The sequence below is a fragment of the Ptychodera flava genome, chromosome 10, assembly GCF_041260155.1.
Source record: "Ptychodera flava strain L36383 chromosome 10, AS_Pfla_20210202, whole genome shotgun sequence".
NCBI classification, from domain to species: Eukaryota; Metazoa; Hemichordata; class Enteropneusta; family Ptychoderidae; genus Ptychodera; species Ptychodera flava.
This window is the reverse complement of record NC_091937.1, coordinates 24515710-24535274: the sequence shown is the minus strand read 5'-3', so window position 1 is coordinate 24535274 and position 19565 is coordinate 24515710. Positions and strand designations below refer to the sequence as shown.

The following is a 19565-nucleotide window of genomic DNA, read 5'->3' as shown; positions in this document are numbered from 1 at the left end:
ATACATACATACATAGTATGCATACATACATTTATACATATACACATACACACATACATACGTAAATAGACATATACATACACACATACATACACACATACATACATACATACATCATACACACACATACACATACATACATACATACATACATACATACATACATACATACATACATACATACACATACTAGACAGATAATTAGCAACATTACATACAAGCACGCGTGCATACATGAAATTAGGCTTAAAACATTCCGCGACTTGTACTGATGATGAAATAGTCTATACGCTAGTAACTCCGTTCATTTTGACAAATGCGAGCGAATCGTGTCTTCGATCTTAATTTTATAACGTTCAAGAGCAGCAGTAGAAGAGCTATGGCTCTTCTCTTTCACGTAATGTATGTACAATATCTCCTTATATATAAATGTAATAACCAAACAAAGCTTACATCAGTATCCTTGGCCTGTAAAACATCTTAGTATACTAGTACTTGAGGATAAGATGGACTTCGTATTGTTAAAAAAGTAAAAACACCACACCTTTGAAATCTTCAAATTTAAAGTTACCAACCGTCAGTCAGTCAAACTCATGATTTTTAACATCTATATGTATTTTTTCCTTCTTCTTCGACGACGATGCATATTACATATCGTCGAGCTCAGACATAACATCAACGTTTCAGTCCATGGCGTATGTGACAAGGTACAAATCATCTCCATGAAGGTTTATTTTGTGATCAAACTGTCATGCATCTGTGGTGGAATACAACCTCAAGATAAATTTCCAAGGTGGTGTTTCAGAAGAAACCGAGGAACTCTCTCAAAAGCAACTACCCTACAACGATACCTGCAACCTTGTTCTTTATCGAACTTGCCGCGGCGAACGAGAGTGGATATCATTATTTAAGCGAGGAGAGCAAAAGGGTCCTCAAAGAATTGGATGTGAACAGCTTATACAACACGTATTGTCGTTACCTGATTCGCGAAATGGAAAGAAGCCGTTGTACATTCTTGATTTTGGCGGTACTATTGAGCGCATGCAAACTTTTCCAGAACGGTCCCACAAGTTCGTCATACTGATATCTCGAAAAAACAAAACCCCAAAACCGTACACAACTGGATCCGTCTTATTAGACATCATTAGTATTGTAGTCTTCCGGGAAACCAACGGTCACATCGTTGAAAGTAGAATAGTTCATTAGCGATTAAATTCTAAGGCTTACAGCATTTCAAACATGTCTTCTGAAACAGTTCTACGTACACTTCTGGCACAGGTGCTAGAAAAGGACTGGTAGGCCTACATACACTGTTGTGCATGACAGTCTGCGCCGCTGAAAATACGTCTTCTTGCCTTATACTTTCGCTGGCGCTGAGATACTAAAGTTTTCCCCATTCTTAAAGAGGCACTCCCACTTGGGAACATTTTTAAAACACATATTTTTAATGCCAACGGTCGATATTTGACGTGGCGACTCCGCGCGGATCGCGAGATATCGATAAAAACATGTCATTTCCCAAACGTCCCGAAGTTTTACGATCGTTTCTGGTTATGACCCGAAATCCCCCGAAAGTGTGTTGTTGTGCTGATTGACGATATTCTGAGTAGTCCAAAAACGTTCGAATGACGCAATTAATTTACCTCCTACTGCGATGACTTTATATACATCATTATCAATGTCCGAATCTCTGGTAATTCTTTTTTAAAAGTTCTCCTTAGTTTTTGTCGTTTTCATTATTCTCAATCAGTTGTATTAAATTTTTAAACAATACCATATAGATATCAGTTTTTACGTGTAAAATATTAGTTGCCGCCGCTTGGTATGCGCGCATACCACGCGGCGGCCAATATGCATACTACGTAATCAACCACACCTATCTGTACTAGTCACCTATGCGAATTCTGGTGGAATCAGCAAAGTAACTTTGTTTTTCGTTTTTTTGCCGAGTCAGTAGGACTCGGCTTTCTCCCACGGGACATGACCGCTCAGCGACGCGAGTGGTCATGTTGTGGCATCCAACAGCGTCAGCGTATACTCGTACTCCATAGCTTAGTTGACAATGGCCCAGTGCCGAACGTTCTATGTTCGGAAGCTGAATTCAGGTGGGCCACAAGAATTCAAACTTTAACTTTTTTGAGGACATGTTTTTATCGATACTCGCGATCCGCGCGCAGTCGCCATGTCAAATATCGACCGTTGGCATTAAAAGAATGTGTTTTAAAAATGTTACCAAGTGGGAGTGCCTCTTTAATATATCATTTTTACTTTACAAAAACTACCTAAGAACTACCTCAGTCGGGGACAGATTTTCGGACTCTCGAATTTTTACAATTTTATTCTAATGTACCACTTGTATAGGGCTCATTTTAAAGCTCTCGAAGTAAGACAAACACTCGTCATCTTAGGTTTTCGAAAACAAAAATAAATATTTTTCCTCATAGAGCAAATGCGGGGATGGGGCCATTTTGAATTTGAAATATCGGTAAATAAACTATCAGATAATTTGTTTCTGTAGCAACACACTTCGCACGCTGACCCCCTATCTTTATTCTTGACTTGGTATGAGTATGGCTGAAAGTTTCATTGGGGAGAATTTGAGTAAAAGTTTAAGTCTTTCACTTTCGAGGCTTGGCGCGCACTTCCGAACATTGAAGTGGTTTGAGGATAGACAAGTTTTATTTTAACAAGCAGGCAACGTGTTCCCCCTTAAAGAGGCACTCCCACTTGGTAACATTTTCAAAACACATATTTTTAATGCCAACGGTCGATATTTGACGTGGCGACTCCGCGCGGATCGCGAGATATCGATAAAAACATGTCATTTCCCGAGCGTATTTTTCACATCCCGAAGTTTTACGATCGTTTCCGGTTATGACCCGAAATCCCCCGAAAGTGTGTTGTTGTGCTGATTGACGATATTCTAGAGGGACTGTGTCTAAAGAATCCAAAAACGTTCGAATGACGCAATAGGGCCGTTCACAGTTTACGTCACTGTTCTCTCATTAATATGCAAAAATAAATATTTGTCCGCATTTTTAGATTACTGTTAGAACAGTATAAGACACGGGACACACGATGTTCATGGGAACGAACGATAGTATATTTCAACTGATAGCCCAAACGCTGGCCAACACTCGACACTGCTCCAAAATACAATTCAACAATAACACATGCCACATAACAGCGCCCTCCAGTGTCCAGGGCATCAAGTTCTATTTGTGTACGAGCCAAATGCTCAAAAGTCACTCTTATCACTCCTCCCCCCCAGAATAGCAAAACAATGCATTTAACACCGAAGTTCAACAATGTTTACAACTTGAACATGAAAAATGCAGAAATAGTAAATCAGTCACTATCAACGGCCATGCAGTAGTCCTGGTGCCACCGCGGAGCTTGCCGTGTGCGATGCGGTCGCTGAATCGTCTCTTCTCTCAGTTCAGTACTCTCCTCTGACATCCGTGATAGTGACTCTGCCTGATTTAGCAAGTCAACATTGGTAATATTGTCCTCTGAGTCTGAAAGCATACATGTATCATCTGGAAACGGTTCATCGCCCTCCTCAGCACTTTCATCACTAGAATCAGTATTACTGTAACTCTCCAGCAGATGGGCAGGTCTGTCGCAGTGTCTTTTCAACCGTCTATGATTTACAATTTTCTGTCTTCCCTGTGAAAGGAGTGGCTTTATCCTGTAGGTTGTCTCACCAACCTGGCTAGTTACAAGATATGGTCCTTGCCATCTCTCCTTCATAATTTCTTTGATAATCCCTTCCTTCTTCTGGGGTTATACATCCAAACTTTTTCTCCAACTGTGAAAGGCTTAAAACGAACTTTTGATTCTTGTCGTTTGTGGCGCGCCTTGCGTTCCTCCAGTATTTTCTTTCTGGCGGACTTGTGGACTTCTCGTAGAGTTTCGAGTCGCTTTAAGTAATCCCTAACATCTCTCCCTCCTCCAGTGTTGCTTGTGGAAGAAAGCAAGTCTGTCTTCCTTGGGAGGTATCCAAACAGCATGAAGTGAGGGGTTTCCAGTGTCACACTACTTTCAGCTGTTCGAATGGCTGACAACGCTGTTGGTAGTTTCTCATCCCAATCTGTTTGGTCTGTCGCCTCCAGAATCATAGCAAGACGTTCCGCTGTTGTCTTGTTCATTCGTTCTGCTTGGCCATTCCCTTGGGGATTATATGGAGAACTACGTGTACGGTGGATACCAAGGCGATGACACAGTTCCTGTGTGACCCTTGCCTCAAAATCTTCCCTTGATCCGAATGTAACACTTCCGGAACACCATATCTGCAGACAATTTCATTGTATATAATGTCTGCTGTTGTTCATGCTGATTCATCGGGCACAGCAAATGCCTCTACCCATTTGCTGATAGGATCTGTTAGTGAAAAGATGAATTTGTTTCCTCTTGGCGTTGTTGGAAGAGGCCCAACAAAGTCCATGTGCCAACACATCAGAGGTTGATTTGGAATGGGTAGCTCACCCTCTGGAGGACAGTCACGAGTAGTGGGTGTCTTACGCTGCAAGCATACCTCACAGGATTGGCACCATGTTTTTACATCTCTTTTCCATCGGAACCAGAAATATCTTGAACCAACAGCAGCCTTTGTCTTGGCTGGCCCAAAGTGGCCCATCTCATCATGAAGTGCAGTCAGGATCCGTCCTGCTTGTGTCCTTGGAGTAACAATCTGCTGTATATGTTTGTCTCCCTTTCGTGATATCAGGACTAGCAAGTTGTCCAGTAATTTGAGTTGATTACCTCGTTTGGTGAGGAAGCTTTTCATATAGTTAGGTATGTTCGTGGGTTTCCTATGGCTGCTAGCCCACTGATGCATTAGTCTCACTTCTGTATCACGACATTGTAGATTTATCAGTTCATCTTTTGACCATATCCCCGAAAATGTGACTGAATTTATGTGGGGAACCCGCGACAATGCATCTGCCACTACCATTAATTCGCCAGGCCTGTGGGTGATGGTAAAGTCAAAGTTGTCCAGTGCAACACGCCAACGTGCTAATTTTCCTTTGGGCTCCTTTAACTGTTGCAAATACGTCAGGGGTTTATGGTCTGTTATGACTGTGAAATGTCGTCCTTCCAAATACATCCCAAATTTTTCAAGTGCCCATACAACGGCAAGGCACTCCTTCTCAGTAGCCGAGTAGTTCTTTTCAGCTCGATTCAATGCCCTGGATGCATACTCAATGACATGGCCGTTTTGTGATAGGATGGCACCCAGTCCAGTATCACTTGCATCAGTTTCAACAACGAATTCTTCCTCGAAACAGGGATATATAAGTACTGGGGAAGTTGTCAATTTCTCTTTCAGTTCCTCAAATGCTTGTTGGCAGGAATCAGTCCATTTGAAACTAACACTGTTTTGAGTTAATTCATGTAGAGGTTGTGCAATATGTGCAAATTTGTCGATAAAGCGTCGGTAATATGATGCCATACCCAGAAAACGACGCAATTCTGTGACCGACTGTGGTTTAGGATAGTTGGAAATTGCGTTGACTTTATTTGGGTCTGGATGGACACCGTCTTTACCGACTATAAAGCCTAGATATTTCACTTGCGGCCGAGCAAACACACACTTCCCAACGTTCAACTTTAGATTTGCATCACGTAGTTTACTGAAGACTATCTTCAAATGTTCCAAGTGTTCATCGAAACTACGTGAGAAGATGATGACATCATCAAGGTATATGAGCAATATTTCCCAGTTCAAAGTACTGAATATGGATGTCATTAGTCTCTGAAACGTTGCAGGTGCTCCTTTCAGTCCAAAGGGCATTGTATTGAATTCAAACAGGCCCTTATGACATGCAAATGCTGTTTTGGCTCGATCTGATTCCTTTACAGGCACCTGCCAATAACCTTTTGCCAGGTCAAGGGTGCTGAAGATGGTTGCTCCACCCAGTGCTGCTAAACTGTCGTCGATTCTGGGAATCGGAAATGAATCGCCAACCGTTGCTTCATTTAATAGCCTGAAATCAACGCAGAATCTTGTAGATCCATCAGCTTTCTTCACTGGCACCAATGGCTGGACCATGGCTGTGGCTTGGTCGGATTACATCTGCTTTAAGGCCATCATCAATAAATTTCTCAACTTCCTGTAACCTGTTGAAGGGCACCCGCCGTGGTCTCAGAGCAACAGGAGGTGACAGCCGGTTGGAATCTCATGTTCGATCATATTTGTCAACCCAAGTTCTCCCTCCACTGAGAAAACATCACAGTTAGAGTGGATGAGTTTATAGAGGCGGTGTTTTTCACTCCTCCGTAGGTCAGTCTCATTTGCAAGTGATCTGGCCATTTTATCCACACACTCGGCTCTTTGTTGTTTTTGTTTACAGATTCTTTCTTGCTTCCATCTGCTACTGTCTGAACCACTGGCACATCGCTAACATCAGTAGAGAATGTGCCAATCACAGATCCCGCTGATATAGTGCATGGTGCCTCTGCTGGGTTGATCATGTGCATTAGGACTGTGTTATTGTCCCGGACGGTACCAAGGACACGTCCACATCCAATGCCTACTCGTTCACTTCCTTCAGATCCCGCTGACTCAATAATGCCAAGCACCCCTGGACTAGCTGCATGTTCAAGTGTACCTTTAACAACACACATTTGCCGTGGCGAGATGGTAATGGAAGTTTCTGCTTGTATTCGACAGATGCTAGGCTTGAGACTGGGATGAAAGTCTGCTTTATTTTCTGATTGTCTCTCACTGTTGTTAATTGTCCCCACAATTGTACCTGGATTCTGAGTCATAGTATACATCCTTCCCAATTGACAAGTGAACTGGCAGTAAAGGGAAAAGATCCATTCCGATGATAGCTGGATATGTTGAATGTTTAACAACAGTAAACCGATGCTGTGTAATTTTATATTTTCCAACTTCACAGTCAGTGAGTATGTCGCAAACAGTCCCAAGGTCTGTCCCATTTGCCCCTTGGGGACAATACTGTGGTGGTAAAATTGTACCATGAGCCCCGTTTATCAGCTTATCAACAACAATACTTATTTGGGCACCCGTGTCATGCCATGTCTTTTTCATGTCATCATATACCACTTGGCAGAGGTCCCTCATTAGACGCCACTGATACAATATGCTTGGTCAGTTTGTAGTTGGCTGGAGGAGACTGACCACCTACCCCAGCACTCCCTAGTTTCCCTGATTCATATACACGGGCAGGGGCCGGGCACTCAGCTGCACGATGACCAAACTGTAAACATCTGTGACATTTTTAGCCTTGAAACTCACTTGGACGCCTCCTCTGATTTGATTGACCGACTCGACAATTCCGAGCAATGTGTCCCCGCTGCCCGCATGTATAACAGGCTCCTGAGTTACCCTTGTTAACACCTCTGGGTTGACGTTGTTTCTGTTCAGTTTGAATTGCTGCAATTGTCCCCTTCAACTGCGTTTGTCCTGCTGTTAACTCTTCAAGTTTCTTCAAAATCTCATCATTACTAACTGTCTCATTGGTATTAGTAACTTCACCACTTCCTACAACTCGTATCGAAGAGCAATCTCGCTCCAATTGTGAGGCCCGCTTTACAAGGTCATCAAGGGTCGCCCCTTCACCTGTTATCCAAGCAAGCTTTTGACTTATCTCACCATGGAGTGCTGTGCGGAAATGAGCAATTGCCATACCTTGGCGGGCTGCTTCGTCTTTAATCTGGGGATAGGCACGTGAAACAAGATCCAGTATAGCAAACTTTAATTCCTGAACAGACTCACCAACTCTCTGTTTTCGCTCCGCAAGCTCCTGCTGATACTGTGTCGCTGTTTTGATTGACTTAAATCGATCGACCAGAGCTTTTGCCGCGTTTTCAAATGTATCAGTTTGACTGGGTTGCAATCGAGTGAAGAAGTTCTTTGGTTCGCCCTTGAGTGATAAATGAAGGCTGGCGACTTTCTTCTCCTCGCTAGTCACATCTTTAGCGACAAAATAGGCCTTTACCTGACAAATGTGGCTCTCGACGTCTGTACTGTCGCTGCCAAGTGAACCAGGTTTCCGTGACTGAATACAATATTCAACAATCAGATATAGGTCATCCAATCCCACCGCTGTTGCCACCAGTGTTAGAACAGTATAAGACACGGGACACACGATGTTCATGGGAACGAACAATAGTATATTTCAACTGATAGCCCAAACGCTGGCCAACACTCGACACTGCTCCAAAATACAATTCAACAATAACACATGCCACATAACAGCGCCCTCCAGTGTCCAGGGCATCAAGTTCTATTTGTGTACGAGCCAAATGCTCAAAAGTCACTCTTATCACTACGCTTTTGAAAATTACCCATGCAAAAACGACGAAATACATCTCAGTGGGCGACTGCTAGTGTAACAGTTAATACTAAAAAACATATTCACGACTCACAGTACAAGCTGCAAAAACAGCCACGCATGCAACATTGATAAAATTTGTCCGCATTTCAAGCTGCGTGTCCGATGTCGCGCGCGTACAGCTATATTTAGTAACAGACCTGTAACCGTGAACAGCGCTATTAATTTACCTCCTACTGCGATGACTTTATATACATCATTATCAATGCCTTTACCTCTGGTAATTCTTTTTTAAAACTTCTCCTTAGTTTTTGTCGTTTTCATTATTCTCAATCAGTTGTATTAAATTTTTAAACAATACCACATAGATATCAGTTTTTACGTGTAAAATATTAGTTGCCTCTGATGACTACATTTTGTCGTCTGCCACACAGTTACGCGTGGTTCGATACATAGCGGCCGCCGCGTGTGGTACGCGCGCATACCACGCGGCGGCCACTATGCATACTATGTATCAACCGCATCTATCTGTGCTAGTCACCTATGCGAATTCTGATGGAATCAGCAAACTTTGCTTTTCGTTTTTTTGCCGAGTCAGTAGGACTCGGCTTTCAACAAGGGGTCATGACCACTCACCGACGCGAGTGGTACTGCTGTGGCGTACAGCAGCGTCAGCGTCACGTTAGACTCGTACTCCATAGCTTAGTTGACAATGGCCCCACAGGGCTCGAAATTAACTTTTTATCCTGGTAGTCCACTTGGGCTACCATTTTCTGAAGTTGGTAGCCCAGTGACAAGTGCTGGTAGTCCATGAATATTTTAGTTTAGGGATACTATACTCGTCCGAGTATAATCCCCGGTTCAGCATCACATATAGGGCTTCAACTCGAAAGACCCCATGTTATGTGTCACGAACGCTTAATTTATGCTAATTTATGTACATTTTAAAACTTTCTATCACTTTCAAAATCGGCTTACACATCCAAAGAAATTGTAACTTGAGTAAAGAAAAACAGAAACAAAATTATTCTCATGATCTTTATGAACTGGCATGCCTTGTTACACCTCTCTCTATACAGAACGTAATACATTGATACTGATCGACAACCATAGATAAAAGACAGCAACACTCAGGCATGATTTCCAAGCTTATGATAGTTTTGTGAAATTTCAGCATCAAAACCCCAAAACTTGACACAAGTACGTCTTGTATGCTGCCGATCAGCAGCATAGTGTGAACTGGCATGCAAAGACTGCACGGAAAAGCAACTCAACATTCTAGTATCAAACGTTATGCATCTTGTGAAAACAACAACATAGCAGTGAAAATTGTAATAGTCACCAGAAAAAAACTGTTCACAGATGAAAGGATAATTGCTTCAAACAAATGAAACTGCATGTTGACTGCATTTAGCTCGTCCGAAAGTGACTGACATCGCACTCCAAGTATTTCATGTCCCAGGCTTTGGTAGTCCGTGTGGACTACCATTTCATGGACTTTGGTAGCCCCAGGGAAAAGTTGGTAGTCTGTGGACGCGGGACTACCGCTAATTTCGAGCCCTGCCCCAGTGCCGAACGTTCTATGTTCGGAAGCTGAATTTAGCCTAGGTGGGCCACCAGAATTCAAACTTTTACTTTTTTGAGGCCTTTTTTTTATCGATATCTCGCGATCCGCGCGCAGTCGCCATGTCAAATATCGACCGCTGGCATTAAAAAAATGTGTTTTAAAAATGTTACCATGTGGGAGTGCCTCTTCTTTAATACCCCTCCTCTCATTCCCTGTCGCGATTCACCAGAACACATCACGTGAAGAGAAAATAAGTAAGTCTAGACCCCATTGGCTGGATAATGTGACGTCAGAGCATTTTTTTTCAGTACCATTGCCCTTGAAGCTTGGGAAATGTAGTCTTTCATGTAACCGATCACGTGACCAAACGCAGCCTGTTCAAAAATTGTCGTCTGCAGCTTTTAGCGGGTAGTCTGAACACTATAAGCGACGAGCCTCTCAGAGCAAGATTTTCAATCCAACAGCACGGGAACTTGAAGAGCTCCTTGACAGCAAAGATTCAAGAGCAATCAAGGCCGTCATTTGATATGTTATGACAAATTTCGGTTTTCGTTATTTTTGTTGAAGACACTTCTGCTACTGTAGGCTACTGATGTGGAGCACATTCGCCCAGGAGGTAAGCTCAGTAAGCTTAGCACTACAGTAGTTTGCCTAGACTCTCATCGTCCGCTCGCACGGCTCGTTAACCAGACAGGAGTCTTCCACATTTCGGGAAGCATCCAGCTGCCCGGAGAGGAGACCTCGGCAAGCGAAGATGCTAGACCCCATGCGTCGTCGCTTACGGCCTCCGGAGTGGGATCGGAGGCACGGAGGCCGTAAGCGACGTATAGGGTCCAGGCAATATAGTTGTAAACTTTTCAAAATGTTGTTGCATTGCATGCATCAAAGCACAAGACGACAACACGGACAGCATGGGCATGTGGCGTGGTATAAAACACCTGGTCACTTAGCCATAAAACACCTCAGCGGCCTTCGCTCAGTGTCGAACTTCAAGCGACTGTGGGGTACTCCAATAGGCGCTCCGATCTATAAGCTTACCCCTTGGCCTGCAGCCTCGGGAAGTAGCGATATACCGGTACTTTAACTGTCACTGGCGCTTGACTCGTCGCTTCGCGAAGCTTCTGTGATGCTTCTTGTTTGTTTGTTTAATTATGTATGATAATTTCCATACATAGTAAAGAACCAATAGAGTTGTATATGTGTTCATGTTTTTAATGTTTGTTTTTTATTTATGCCGTTTGTTTTTTTTACTAGTTAATATGTGATACTTTAAAAAGTTTCTAATACAATCCCACACATGAAATAAACCATACCCCTCCTTTGCCATGAGGAGTAAGCACTCATTTTAGTTTTATTTTGAGTTCATATTTTGGCCTTCAACCTAATGTCTTCACACATAGACAAGTCTGATAACACTGTGCAGTTTGAAATAATAATCAAGGGTGTGTGGCTTAATCTACCATAGAAACAGCATGATACGGTTTTTGCATTATATAGCTAGACGTCTCCATCAGTCACGCAAGTCAAAGCCAGCTGTAAAACAATGGTTTTGTGGCATGATGGTTGGGGAAGAGGCTGAATTAAAAGTTTAGCTGAAATAAGATGATGAAAAATGCAGAGTATTTATGGCTTTATGGAATTTCAAAAAAATTTTCCGAATCAACAAAAACAAAAGATATGATTCCGAAGAACATCTTTAAAAAATTGTTGGCCACATATCGTAATACATGTAGCGATTGCCTCCGTACTCGCATGCAGGTGTTCCCTCAAGGGGATCATTTGTGCAATGATCAGGATCACCATCGTCCTGTGAGGGCGCTGTGAACCATCTGGCACCTAACAATTATGAAGATTTTCCATCGAGGCCTAGTCACAGGAAGCTTGGCCAAAACTTTCAATTTAAGTGATGGGAAATGTCATATTTGTGGCCAAGAAGAAACACTGGAACACATCTTATTTGAGTGTAAATATGTTAAAGAAATCTGGCAGAAATGTATTTGTTTCTTTGTCAGAAAACACAACTTTGATAATAATATCAATATCAAAAGATTAGCAATTGCAGGAATCGAAAATGATAATAATGCAACATCTGACATTATTTACTGTATTACTTCCTTTGTAAAATATACAGTTTGGAATATTCGAAATTTGGTTACTCTTGATGGGATTAAAGTTTCCCTTCAATCCTATGTCATGCAATTGAAATGTTATCTCTCCTCATGGATGAATACATTGTATTTCACTTATAAGATGATGAACAAAACTGAGGATTTTATCACAAAGTTTTCAAGCCTTGTAAGACTTGAAGGAGAAGAATGCATCCTGAATGCATTCATATGATGATCTTTGCAATTAAACAGCTAATTATTTGGGGTTTTTTTTTTGTCTCCAGACAAGACGCATTGTAATTTTAATGCATTCACAGTTATGTAGATTTGTTTTATTTGTGACTATGTGGAAATAAATTTATCTTTAAAAAAAAAAAAAAAAAAAATTATGCGGGCAATAAAATTGATCGTATGGATATCATTGAGTCCATCTCAATTTCAAAGTCAACAAGAACCACTTCCTAAGGTTTTGTCATTGCAAATGCCATGACCGAGTTTTCAAACATCAAGCAGAATCTTAAGTTTTATCTTTGTGTACAGCAATAACATAACAAACAGCCATGCTGATGGGGCAGAAACAACATTTTGTCTGACTTGTTGACTGCAAGTAAAATTTGAAACAACTTTACAAACAAGTATGATAACATTTAGATCAATTTCATAGTCCTTTCTCAACTGGTTTTCACAGTAAGAAGTGTTTGAGTCCACATTTGACACCCATGATAGACACATACATCCAAATATAGAATTCAGTTTTGCCAAAATTATATATTGTCCAATGGTTAGACTGTTTATTGAAAGTATCGCTACATCAAATTTATCACTTAATGTAAAATTTGACATTAATATTTCTTTCACTGCACATCATTGCTTGACAAAAAAGACTAAAAATTCATATATTTCTGACTAAACTCCCAAACCTTTCATTTCTTCTGTGATCAAGAAATCTGAATCATAATACAACTTCAACATATTTATTATTACAGTTCGGCTTAGGTTACATAAATTTCTGTTTTCGTCAATCATTCTCTTAACACTGTTATTTTATCAAGTGTAACACTAATCAAATCATCTGAAGTTGACCATTGGAGATGTAGCCCTCTACACCATTTGCTAAAAAACAAAAGATTTTCTTCTTGACCATAGAGGGTGCTATCTTCATTCACATAATATGTCCAAAATAGCAATAAAGCTAACAAAAATATATAGTTTTGTCATCTGAAGTCTCTTCCAAAAATGATGGTCAACCTTTGATTTCAATTGTGTGTATGTGTGTGTGTGGTACCAACATGTGATGGCATTTCTGACTCTCAACAAGATCACAACAATAACTTTGCTGTGCAGAAGTATGCAGATATTACCATTTTCTGCCATCCATAGCTCGCTGTCAATTTTTATAATACATGCATTTATTTAATTCTTTTAGAGTGAACATGAAGAAAATGGTAATGCAGCCAGTCTCTATCAATGTTCACTAGGATGAGAAGCAAATTATTTCCCCTTTATTGGCCTTACCAACAAAACTCTGACAATCCATTTTAAGGTAGAACGCGCCTTGGGGACATATTCGGACTCTCAAATTTCTACAATTCTTTTCTGATTTACCACTTGTGGGGGCTCATTTAGAAAAGGATCCTTGAGGAAAGTTTGAGCAAGTCTTTCACTCTTGAGGCACATACTACCTTAGTCAAAATCCTTGTGATGGCAAATTACAGTGGGAAAAATGACCTTTGGCACAATTGAAACAAAATATGAATGTGACCTACAACATTTCTCTATTGTTGTGGGTTGGCTTCCTCAAAGCAAAGCATTAATGTTTGAGAGAAACATTAACTGTGCAACAGTGCTTTTTACAAAAGTTCTGTCAAACGATTGATTCTATCATTTACAAAAGACTTAATTTCATCAAAACTGAACTTCTGACAAGAAATGACATTGACTTTCTGAACATATTTCAGGACATTTGAAAGTTTTGAGGACTGTGTTGAAAGATGTGCAGTACACATGGCAACTGGAAGAAATGTTGCAATCAAATGTCAGGATTCTAAAACCAAAACTCAATACATTGTTGGTTGCCCGCAATCATGGCTATGGATCATACATCCTGGTCTCTGGTTGGTGATAGGTCATACATCCTGGTGCATACATAAGTCTCATTCAAAGATACATTTAAAAATTCAGTCGTAAGAATAAACAAAAATCTTGTCTGTGTCTTATTCTATGAAAGCAGACACACTTCTGTATTATTGACGAACACAGTTCAGCATCTTGCTACTTTTGATGCTGCATGCAATTGCTGTCAAAAGTAGTGATGGCGTCTTCTCTTTCAATGACTTCATTATCTCCTTATATGGTAAAATGTTAACAATATCCTAATATGGTATTGGTGACCAAAATGATTTCCATATATGGTAAAATGGCATTATTATAACACCATAGTTTCGCTGATATGAATATATAAAAGTGATAAAAGCCCAATGCACAAAGGCAATTTGTATGGTTACAGTCTGACTCAGTCTAAAAAAATGTTCAGATAAAATTGAGTTTATACAATTGATGAAAGTTTGATCCCTTGCTTGTTACAACCTTTCACCTTACAATTTTGTGACCATAATTAATAAAATTAGAAGTCTAACTCCCTGCCCTTATAAAACTTGCATGATTCAGAATGTATGCTGGGCAGATGTACATCTTCCAACAACTGGTCTCAAACTTTCGAAAAATGATCTGTCAGTTAATGTAAAACATAAGTTTGTTTGCACCCCATGACCTATAATCTGATGACAATATTTTTCATTAGATAAAGTCAACTTTCTTAAAACTTGCCATCCTGCATGTACTTGTGACCTCTCTTAACCCTTTCACCGCCATGGTTTGGTCCAAATCTGTTGTTATCAATGATGACTGTGGACCTGTTTACAGGGAATCAGGGGTGAACAGTTTAAAACACCCACTAGTAAAATGAACTTCAAATGTAAATTCTTCTGTCACTTTGGCTTTGATGTGTTAATGATCACAATTTGAAAGTTACACCTATGTGGCAACCATAGTTACACCTATGCGGCAACCATAGATCACGGTGAAAAACTGAATTTTCAACACTCCTACTTTCCCAAGTGGACGAATTTCTGTGGTCATCCTGAAAATTTTAACTCAACTTTGCTGAAACCTGTATACAGTTAAAAAGTTGTTTACATTTTTAAATACCACCACATATGTATACACATGCTTTATAAATAAATTAAATGTTGATTTGACAGCAATATAATATGCTAGTTTAAATTAACCTAAAGTAAATATGTTCCATTTGTAGTCAAATTACATAATCGAGCTATTGAAGTTTAGACTGTTGGAAAGCACAGTGCATGCAAATTTAAAGACGGTGATAAACCACATTATCCTTTGACATGATTCAATGAGATTCTAGTATAAATAACTACATACTGTCTACAGTATGAGGTCGTTGTCAGGTCGTACATCCTGGTTCTTTTGGGGCGTGTCAGGCATCATATACCTGTATATACCTTGTGGGTGTGATGCTTATTTAGGCAATAATGTACCCCTCCCGGCCTATACTGAACAGTAGCAAACTTTGTATGACATAATGTACAAGGTGAAGCCGAGTACATTATTCAGTGCAAAGATGCTTGAGTCCAATATGGGCCAGGACGGCATACATTATTGCTATTATTTTATAATTTTGGCACAGACCCTCTTTTTAGGGGGTCTATGGTTTTGGCGATGCCAGTGAATTTGTAGATGTAGAAAACATATGGGGCCACAATGCTGGATAATCGGATACATTATCAGTAATAATCTGAGGGCATGACGTCACAAAATTCAATGGTTTAGACAAAGCTATAATTTAATACTGAATAAAAGATTTACATATCAAAGGTCACGTAGCTGTAACTTTTGATGCTTTTTCACTATATTTGTTATGTATGCCAGTTGCATTTTTTTCTTCTCCAAAAAGCATATTTGAATACCAACCATTCAGCTTGCCAACACAGTGTCTACGAGTGGAAAATAGCACTGTCATTGTTTATATTTGAATTCCAGTCTCCAGATCAGAATTCACTTGTCAGTAATAACATTGCAGTTTACACATGTTCAGGCTGAGTTGACAAGCTGAATACCGTCTCTCCAAATGCTTTGGGGTGGTGAGCAAGAAACTGTAGTCGGCATTAAACAAAAGAATAGTGAAAAAAGTCATCAACAGTTATAGGCACTGGCCCTTTAACCCTTTGAGCGCTGTAATATTCTCCCGCCAAAATTTTAGTGCAAAATTTTACCAATTTTTATGAATTTTTCTGTAATTTTTTGATAATTTTGTACCAAATGGACATCACATTTCATTTGCTTCATTTTTTTTCTCAAAATTTTGGCAAAAATCTGAGAAAAATTGAAGAGGGTTTTATTTTGTAAAGGGGACAAAAATAGACTTTTGCGCTCAGAGGGTTAAGTGGAAGGACGTCAAATATTAAAGTACACCTGATGCAATGTGGGGCAGAAAAGCACATTTTTGCACTGAAGAATAGGAAATTTTTCTAGGAGCTATAAAATCAAACCGTAAGGATGGCATAGAATATCAGCTTTTTACAATTTGAGACACAAAGTGGGCAACCATTGAATGTTACTAAAGCGTTAGAATCTAATGCAATCACTGAAATAGTTTCAGCACACTGCATATGCTTGGTTTGTTGACTACTTAAAACTCTCCTGGAGGGATAGCTTGATGCAATGGAAGAGTTCAGGAGTCAAATTACTAATAACTTACGGCTAGCAGAGACATATTGCTTGCACAGTACTTAACTGCCTTGATTTTTGATTCGAAAACATGCAACGGAGAAATGCTTGATATTCAAAATTACAGCAGCAAAGCATGTATGAGCTTAAAATTCCATCCCTGTCATTGAAGACATCCAAGTATATCACATAAAATCCATTACCCCGAAATAATAAAAATCCCAACTTCAAATCCACTGGCCACAAATATAAAATATCCCTCTACCTTAATATATCACACTTTTATGGATTGCAGAAAAAAAAAACTTTTCTGAGGAATTGAAATACATATCAGTTTGGTCGAAACTGAACAGGCAATATTAAAATATCTTGACAAAAATTTTCTGCACAATTTTTAACCAGGAAATAAAACATACTAGAAAGGATGCTAAAAAAATAATTCATTGTAATGATCCTTCTGAACATACATACACTGTTTTTATCATGTTTTAAAAATTTATCAACTTCAGCCATTTTCTGGCATTAAAAATATTAAACATTTGGCTATCTACATTCTTTTCATTTTCCACAAAATTTCACATCCATTTAAAATGGAGCTGCTTTGTCATGATACTATATAGTTATTCTTTTAAGATTAAATTTTACAAAATATGGTCTTTTTTCCATGCAAAAATTATGTGGGTAAACACTGCCACATTAATTCTTGTATATTATAGTTATTCAAAAGCCTATACAAAATAAAAATTTCAATAACATTGAATTCTTTTTCTGTATAGTTCTGTCAGATGATTACATATTCTGTTTGTATTAAACTACACTGTTCAGTCTATTGATTCCAAATGTATGATTCTATGTGTCATACATGTATGCCCATCACGACTTACATCCCTACTAGAGAAATGGGTAATTCCAGTTTGAATAAGGACAGATCATACCATTCCTCTAAAGCCTTTGGGACTAGGGGGTGGGGGTGGGATGGGCAGGAATAGTATGCACTGGTGGTCACTCAAAGATGAGTCTCATGATAACTTTTATCATCTGCATCATCTTCATCATTGTTATTTTCATACATATCTGATTCTCGTTCACTTTTGGCAGACTTCCTCAACTGCTTTTGTTTTTTCTTTTTCTTCTCCGAAACTGGATTTCGTTTGGGACTGGCACTGGGACTTGCCTTGGGACTTGCCTTGGGACTTGACTTTGCATTCCGCTCAGCTGCTTTCTTCTTGCTTTTCCACGGGTCATCTTTGCGTTTGACAAACAAATCAGCATGTTGTTCCTTCCACTCTTTCAGAGCCTCACCAGTGATGTTGCTGTCCAATAACTTCTCAATATCGTGTAGTTCACCCTCTTTGGCCTGGAATAACAAACATAGTGAGCAGATGATCAATGAAAATTCACATCATTCTTGTCAATGCTGTAACCCAGTCACACCCCTTTTTCCCAGTGCACAGGTCCAGGATCACTGTTAATAACAATGACATTGGACCAAACCATTGAGATGAAAGTGTTGAAGTGTCATACAAACTGTTATTATCATTCACATGTAATACATCATCATCATTGAGATGGGCAACGCTACAGCTGAGGCTTGAGAAATATAATTTGCCCATCAGGACCTGGCACCCTGTGGTGTTGCAAATCATGCATGGTTTGATATACCTCAATCAGGAACTTCCCCTATAAAAGCCGGATTATCGTAAATCTATGCAAATGTCAAAAAGCCACGCTACTGATCAGACGTGCCGTGTTTGGTCCAAGAATCTCATAATTTTGCCATGTTTTAGGCGTTCATTGTCGTTGATATGATGTCTGTGAATATACAGCGACTAAACCTGAGTTGAAAAGAAACTGAAATAATGTTCCATTTTTTGTCAGAGAACGCATATGTTTCAAATGTGTACGACCATTTGACCTCTCTTTGCATATGTCACGAAACTGACCATCATGATTATTCAAATTTATCATACAGTCAAAGTGATGCTATGAGAATTCAAAAACTCCTGCCCAATGTCAGGGTTCGCGCTAACGTTCGCCACAGTCGCAAATTGCGAATAAATGTCCGATGTGGCGAAAAAAAATTGCTACGCCTTCGCCACGCATGGCGAAAGCTCTTGACTGGGTGCCGTGTTGACCCTAGACGCCTTCGAAAGTCACGTCAGTCCTGCGATCCCAGACTGACGGTTTTCTCGAAGGACCAATAATTTCGATATGCGGGTGTTCATTGTGATCGATCCAAAATATGTACTGGATAATTTATGTAGCCTACTATTCTAACAACTAGTCGTTTTTACAAATAAGTCTACGTTATTTTCCGCAATCCAAATTTTCCAGCATAGACGCTGCAAGCATCGTACGAAACATTTGACCACTTCCGTCGCGTTGAGGATGCAAGCAAAAGGGTAATTTGAGTTCACGCAGCCACAACGTATTCAAAACAGCGTGCATCATCGTTAATCACGCCGGTTCTGTCACTTTTAACGTATCAAAATAACCCTTAGATCGGTCAGACTATCGAAATATTCAGTCATTTAAATATCTAGCCTTTGAACAAAATAATTCGTTGCTTTGTCGTACGTCAACCGATGATCGACGGCAGAGTTCCTGACCATGCAACTGACAGACTGAAATGATGGCGTTGGACTTTGCCCAGAGCTTAAATGAGCATGCGTGAAAAAGTTTCAAGATCCCCAGTTTGTATACTCCGGCCCGTGTACGGTTTGGGTAGTTTCGAGACACCCAAACAATGCAAATGTGTTACGAATGCACGGTACGATGCGATGCGGCTTGCGGGCAGCTACGATTGCCAACTACAAATAGTTTATTGATTGTTCT

General features: G+C 40.0%; 1 protein-coding gene across 1 annotated transcript in view; it reads right to left on the bottom strand.

The window, feature by feature from the left end:
• Positions 1–15037: 15037 nt before the first annotated feature.
• LOC139142302 (connector enhancer of kinase suppressor of ras 2-like) overlaps positions 15038–19565 on the bottom strand; it is a 100219-nt gene continuing 95691 nt past the window's right edge. The window contains exon 17 of the mRNA XM_070712194.1: positions 15038–18087. Coding sequence (XP_070568295.1) covers positions 17737–18087 — 351 coding nt within the window. The 3' untranslated portion in view covers positions 15038–17736. The remainder of the gene's footprint in view (positions 18088–19565) is intronic.